Source organism: Haliotis rubra, unplaced genomic scaffold (genome assembly GCF_003918875.1).
Source record: "Haliotis rubra isolate DU_JTF1 unplaced genomic scaffold, ASM391887v1 Scf1448, whole genome shotgun sequence".
In the NCBI taxonomy this organism is placed as follows: Eukaryota; Metazoa; Mollusca; class Gastropoda; order Lepetellida; family Haliotidae; genus Haliotis; species Haliotis rubra.
Genome location: NW_025765390.1, coordinates 42,743 through 50,320, shown reverse-complemented (window position 1 = coordinate 50,320; position 7,578 = coordinate 42,743). Strand labels below are relative to the sequence as shown.

Here is a 7,578-nt window from a genome sequence, read left to right as displayed (position 1 = left end):
AAATGTGTCTCTAACCTTTCAAAAATTCCCACCAGACCACAGGACCAGTGAGTGGACAATAATTAGAGGCCCTGTCTGTACTTCACTGGATCAAAATAACATTCTCAGGTTTACTAGCAATACAAATTCACTGTCCATCAGGACCACTGCAAACTACATTTTGAAGAAAAATGGCGAGTGCTCATAAAGTATCGTCATTGTTTGCATTTAACATGTTACACAAGAGGTTCACTGAGTAGTGATTAACATTGGATAGGCCTGAAAGATATTTTAATCTTGGGTCATGATATTTTTCACAATAAACAGGACGTGGAATTCGTCTCCAGTAACTTTAAGATCACATAGCAGACAGAGAGTATGCACATGTTCATTTTTGTTTTTACTTAGATTGTTAATATCAAAATCATGAAGAGATAATCTAAATCTGTATAAAGCACTTACAGTGTGCAAAATGTATGTGGTCGCTAGCCAGTAAAAGTTCATCAGGACCACTAAATACTAATATCTACTGAGATATTGCTGTATCTGTTCAAGGATACGCTCACCTTTTCGGGAACACCTGGTGTCATCACTCTTTCATAGTGATTCATAAACACATGTTCTGCCATCGTAGTGCATAGTGACAATCACTGGATTGTCTGGTTCAAACTCGATTTGCTTACAAACAACATCAAACAGCTGTAATGGTGCTCATATCTGCTCATGATATAGTCACAATTGTACATCGAATCTGCTTTTAGCAGAAATTTGTTATGAATGTGGAAATAGTATCGTCGCTTCTATTTCTATCGAAATACAACTGTATTCTTCGCTATGAGGCCGAAATGCTGAAAAAATATGTCTGGATTGTCTTGTCCAGATTCGATTATTTACAAGGAACATCGTACAGCTGTAATACTGCGGAAACAAATTATACATACTCATAATGTAGTCACAATCGACTCCAGAGATTTCTTATGGATGTGGAAATGGTTTTGTCGCTTCTATCTATTGTATTGAAGTCCAAGATATTTTAATGGATTAAACTTCTTTATAATTTCCCTCACGACGTTTCGAGACCATTCCAGGTCCCTTCATCAGGTGACCTGGAATGGTCTCAAGCATCGTAATTATAAAGAAGTTTAATCCATAAAAATATCTTGGACATCAATGTACAACTTCTAAATGCCACTGAAAGACATTATTGTATTGAAGTTGAATATTTTTCACTTGACATTTATTGCATGACCAGATTTGCAAAAAATAAAATGAATTGGGCGAGTAACATATAACACTGGTTTAACCTATTATACCGACTTGGAGATGGTGTATCATAGATGGCAAGGCGGGATCAGTCCTTTGAGAACACCGAGGGACAAGGTCAACACCCTTTCATAAGCAATAAGTTTAGATCAACGTCAGCCACAACTATGGTCCTGTGAGGGATCAAGTTTGTTTGCTAACTTAAGAGACACTGAAAGACTTTCGTGTAACCAATATCCAGACTTGTATCCTGTCGTTGGAAAGAACTACCTTATATGGGCATTTATTACTATGAATTGTTCTCAGCTTAATGAAGGATCGGGTCGTGAATTTCACTGGCGCAATAGAACAATGGATTACTGATTGACCTCTCTGACCCGTGACGCTTTGCATATATACTACTCACACTTTGCTGAGGATCACAGAAAATCACAACTTTACTTAAACGTATATTTATAATTTGAAATTGTATCCTTTTAAAACTGGATAAATAATGATAGGGGGTAACACATCTTTAGGAAAACAGCCACTTTAAGCTAACTGTATGCGATTGAAACTTGAGTAACCATAAAAGTGTTTTTATGGCACCAAACAACCATTTTGCAAATCATGGCACGGGTCACTGCAAAGTACACACCACCTGTCAATAACAGGTAAGGGATCCACCAGATGCAGTGACATACTGAAAACCTGGATCGTGGTGGCGCGTGGACCTGTGCTCAAAGCTCAGGTCACAAATCGGTGAAGTTAAGCAGCGTCGAGCTCGGAGAGTCCTTGGATGGGTGAACGTGTTCGGCAGTTTGAGAGTTTCTAGGACTTGAGTCCTGCCCCACAATGAAGCACATGTGACACATGTGGTCTCACCTTAGGCAAGTGAGTTTGTTCAAAATTGTCTCTGTTCACCCAGCTGGAAAATGGGTACCCGGTGGAAAAAAGTCATATGACTATAACCTTCTAGCGCCTAACAGGCAGCTTGGGTTATCCGGGGTAATAATGGCCTTGATTGTTAGCGCTATGAGCATACCTAGTGTGGAGTTTGGCGCTATATAAATAGACACATTATTATTATTATTATTATCTATGCTTACAATAGGCTTAGATATTTAAACTAAATTTTACCCAACATCATAGTTTTCTGTTGAATCAATGATTTGATCCTTAGCAAAGAGTGAATAGTATATTTGCCTATCAATGAATTAACTTGCATATCAACGAGCGATAAAAGACTGGATCCGTCACCATGGATACTAGTTTGACCTTTGATAACAAGAATACCAATTACGCAGTCAGCTCACATTCAAGGCGATTATGTGGCGCAAGAACATCACATATAATTATTATGAGACATGATTATAACCAGCAGTTTTACATGTAAGTGTGGCTGAGGGTATTCTGGTAAGGATTGGTGGGGTGGTCTCATACATGCTGCCGACTAAATGGCAACCGATTTTATCTGCCCTACATGGGTACAATATGTAAAGGACCTTGGTGCTGGAACGTTGCCAGAATCGGTGTAAAACCATACTCATAACTCGGAAGAGTGGTACACTTTAGAATAAGGCTGTGGGTTTATCTGTAAGGATACACTGACACAGATGTGTCCAGAAGTGGGGGCTGTCCTCCACATCTAGAATATATTCCCCTGAAACAACGTTGAGGAGAAGATGAGGAACCCGAGCTCTTGCTGCCAAGGACATATCCCTGTACAGAAGCAGCACTCGGTCTGATATTGCGTTGTTCACGGACATCAGTCTGACAGTGGACAGGACAGTAAAGTGAATCCACTCGTCCTTAAGAAAGTTCTCTGTTAGCACAATAACAATTTTCCAGCTTCTCGACAATGCATCAATGGTCACTTCTGCCTGGGAACATCCTACAGGGTCATGTAGATCGGGCAGGTACAGTCGTATACCTGGGGAGACCTGGGGGAGCTCCTTGAACAAACAGTGGCAAGGCCAATCGTACTCAGCACTTTCATAGCATATGTAGGCGTCATAATCAAAATCCTTCCTTTTTGGTCGGCGTCCAGGCTTATAACCAAGCACCTGTAACACATGGTGCTCTATTTTGGGGAAATATTTCATGACAAGAAAGGCTACAAGCAAAGACAACAGCGCAATCAGGTTTCCAACTACGCCCACAGCCAACCAGAACTGACCAACACATGTTCTCCACTGGAATGTCCTTCTGGCATAAAAGGAAGCTGTATCAGATAACGTTCCATCACCAAGGATACAACTGTAGTTGCCATGGTCATCTAAAGAGACATCAGTTTCCTGTAACCACTGTATGAAGTGAAGGGTTCCACAGCTGCAGCTGAAGATGTTGCCTGCCATGTAGAGGTAGAAGGAACCGTTATTTACAACGATGTCATCAAGCAAGGTCTGTTGGTACTTACTGATGACTGAGAGGGAATTCGATGTCACATCCAAATGTTTGAGCCAAACCATTGTCAGGATTTCTTCCGGAAGGTCATTTAGTCGGTTTCTTGCAAGAGAAAGGTTTTCCAGTTTGTTAAAGTTTGTAAAAGTATTTTTGTTGATAAGTTGTAGATTATTGCCTGACAAATCGAGTCTTGTTAGTTTGGGCATGGCATGGAAGAAGGGTTCAGTTGGCGACACAAACATGTCATCATCTGACGTCACATCGTGAACCAGCAATGTTTCCAGATTCGTCACCATGTTGGTGTTGTTGAATACATTCTGTTGGATCTTCATGTGCGATATGTTCAAGAGTTTCAGGTTTTTACAACATTCTAAATGTGCAGGAATGTCTAAAACTTCGTTTCTTGAAAAGTCTAACACAGACAGATGATCGCTTTGTGTCAGTGTTACACCAACACGTACATGGTTAGAATTGGAAACTCCGCTGAGGTTCAGATAACTGAGACTAGGAGGTATTGGGAGACATCCAGGTTGCCCAGTGAACAAACCAGAAAGTGTTGTAGTGTTATATGTATGAGTGAGATAACTGCTCATTCTATGGAGTGTGGACAAATCTAGATATTTAAGATTTTCCATGAAGTACAGTTTCATTACAACAGGTATAAACATGCCCCCATTAAACATGTTTTTGGACAAGTCCAGATATTCAATACATCTGAAAAAGGTGGAATTGGTTATGGCATTACCATCAACTTGCGTAATCTTATTGTTTGACAAGTCTACCTTCTTTACACATATATCTGAAAGATAGCTAAACATTTCCTCTGTTAGCGTCACACTGTTTCCCCTGTGGTTACAACTCGGGTTAGAATTATTTCCTCCAACTTTCTTCCAGCTAAACACTGAAGTGCTCTTGTTATAGAGACTAACTTAATTGAGCTTCCATACGAGGTAGATATCGAAAGCTTGGTTAGGTTCGTAAAGGGGCAAAATGTTCCTACTTCTATGTTTGTACGGAGTCCATTTACAAAAAATATTTTAAGTGGAATGTCACGCAAAGCTTGAAATGTTGAATTTCTAAGAATAGGTACTCCAATTGTGTCGATGTCCAGAAATGTGAGTGTGTCTTTCACTTGTTCTAATTGAGGCCACTTTCCGCCTTCAGGCCATGAGTTAATATGCAGCTCTTCCAGGCTTTTCAGGCCTTGAACAATATCAGTAGGAAATGGTGCGTCACCATTTATACTTCCTATAAGAACCAATCTCTTCAGATGAACTAGATGCTGGAACAGCCCATCTGGGTACGTTGTTACGTCCCAATGAGAGCGTGCCACAAGACATTTCCAAGGTTTCCAGTTTATCCAGACCTTTGAAAGCTTCTCTCTGCAGTGTCTTTAACGGATTGTGGCTGAGGAATAGGAATCTCAGCTTCCGTAAAGTGCTAAAACTGTTGTTGGGTATACTGATGAGTAGGTTATCTTGCAAATCCAAAACTACGATGTCCTTAGGAAGATCTGATGGCACTTGAGTGAGATTCTGATTTTGACAGTTGGTGACCTTCCCCTGGTAGGCTGCACTGTAGCTGGTGTAACAGCCACTAGCAAGGCTGCTGCATGTTACACCCTTCATCAGGATCTGGAAAATAGTTTGGAGATCATACGATAAGAGTGTGTAATCGACCGATATGTGAACGGCAGTCATCAGGACGTCGATTCCTTTGCGTGATTTTGACTCCGCTATGCCCAGGCTCGTTCGTTCAGCAAACATCAAGCCCTGAACTCAAGCCAAGTTCAGCGAGTGTGGAGACTGGACTGTTTATAATGAGTTACCTTCCTTGCCTCGGTAAGACGCAACATCAAAAGCACAACACACTGTTACGATCTGTGTATGGATTTGAACGTAATTAAATGTCAACGAATGTAGCTTACATTTCGTTCTTTCTTAATTAACAAGTGTATAGTGGTTTTCCTGGAAGACAAACCTCGTTATAACGCCACTGGCTTGACTACATTACGTTTGACATATTTGATTGGCATTTTAGAAGATGAGGTGATGAAGAATGATTCACCATTGACGTCACCTTTCACAGAATAGAGACGTTGTACATCCATGAAATTATCATCATTCTCCATTACTTTTCTCAACAACCCGGTAAAGTAATGACCCATGTCGACCCAAGTCGTATTGTAAGCTGTGCGCACTCCTAAAGCCGGCCTATTGTTGGGGACGAAGATGGAAATAACAACCAGGATATCAGTTTACGAGTCATCGATGAATGTCTTAACCCCATGAGGAATTTAGAACGACTGATCTGAATGAAAGTACCTGTTCTTCCCCCTCCCCCTACCCCCGCCTCGCGGACTATTGTTGTTTGTGGGACGTAGATGGAAATAGCAACCAGACAACGCTCCATCATATTACGAGTGATCAATGAATGTGTGCATATAACTTGTGTGCTTATCCTTTCCCGCTACCCACTGACGATAAATACCTTCAATATATGAATATACCTGTTCCCAGCACCACCCCCCCCACCCCTCACTTCTGCGTCTCACCTCTCTCTCTCATGAACCTGTTCTTTCCCCCCCTACCCCCTCCCTCTGTCTCTTCTTCAGGTGTTCCAGATCAATTCGTTTCATACACACATATACGCCAGTACGAAAATAGATAACTGGCAAGCTAGCATTCTCTATCTACGTAATATTGGTATGGAGAGTTCTGGTAGAACATCTTAACGTTTAGTCAATACCAACATCACCTTTTCTTGTTTTATACTTAAACAACGATGAGTAAACATATAATGAGTTTACTTACCAAACTGATTAGTATAAACATTATCATAATGGTCATCAGTTGGTGATCAACGTCGGCCGATGATCCAGGAATGCTGTGATCGAACTGACGTATGTTGTCTGTACACTCTAAATAACATCGCAGTTGTGACCGATGTGTTTGACGCCGTGGCAGTGGAAGGCTGAATGTAAACGATAAACATGCTCCAACGGCCTCGGTTAACCAGGGAGTGATTTGATGTATGACTGAATGTGATACATGGAGCGTGAAGTGGTCGTGAGAAGTTGAACGAAAGCAGTCCATGGGCAAGGCCCCAGGTGTTATTGTCGCGTGTGTTGAGACAGCTGAACAGAAAGAAAAACTGATGAAAGAAAAGAAGAAACTAAGAACCACTCATCCTACAATAAAGTGTTCACTGAAAATCACATGTCTGTAGAAGCAAGGAAAACCCATGCTAATATGAAGACAGTTCTGCGAGACCTATGTAAAGACAGTAACTTAGTGCTCAGCAGAATGGTTATGTTACTAGAAAAACAAACATTTCTGATAATGGACAATAGGAAATAAGGCTTGGTCTTTGGAATGTGGGAGGCTGGTCCACCCAGAACTGTGATAACAATTCTTTCAGAGTAAAAGTTGTGAATGATTTTAAATTTGTTATTTTATGTTTGTGTGAATCGTTTTAAAAAGAAATATGGAGTCGTTAATTTGTAAGGTTTTACATGGTATGGGCATAACAGGAAACATGTTCATGCTGGGGCTAAGAGAGGTTCTGGTGGAGTAGGGGTACTTATTGATAATCACTTATTATCCACTCATACTGTTGAAGTGATAGACAACCATATTGAAGATGTCATGTGGCTTGTTGTTACCAACGAACACTCCTCGGAACAGTGTATCCGTGTTTCATACTAACCACCAGCCGGTTCAACAATAGCTTCTGTCCCAGAGGTTTTCTTTACCCATCTGCTTGAGGGTGTATATCAATATCAGAATGTGGGCAAGCTCATACTAGCTGGAGACTGGTAGCACGCCACTCGGATGTATCAGATAATATTGAAAATGTGGATGTAAAGCCAGCACGTGTCTCTCTCGATGAAGGCTTTACCTCACATGGTAATTTATGTTGAACTTTCTCACTGGTCATCCAAAAATATCA

The 7,578-nt window shown here is 40.9% G+C and overlaps 1 protein-coding gene across 1 annotated transcript; it reads right to left on the bottom strand.

Annotated features, from left to right (window-relative positions):
• Positions 1-2,332: 2,332 nt before the first annotated feature.
• On the bottom strand, positions 2,333-6,652 carry LOC124269410 (toll-like receptor 2). Its single transcript, XM_046704417.1, has 3 exons — positions 6,441-6,652; positions 4,864-5,261; positions 2,333-4,473 (listed from the first exon to the last, which is right to left on the bottom strand). The coding sequence occupies exons 1-3, from the start codon at positions 6,474-6,476 to the stop codon at positions 2,793-2,795; spliced, it is 2,115 nt and encodes a 704-aa protein (XP_046560373.1). The 5' UTR covers positions 6,477-6,652; the 3' UTR covers positions 2,333-2,792.
• Positions 6,653-7,578: the final 926 nt, after the last annotated feature.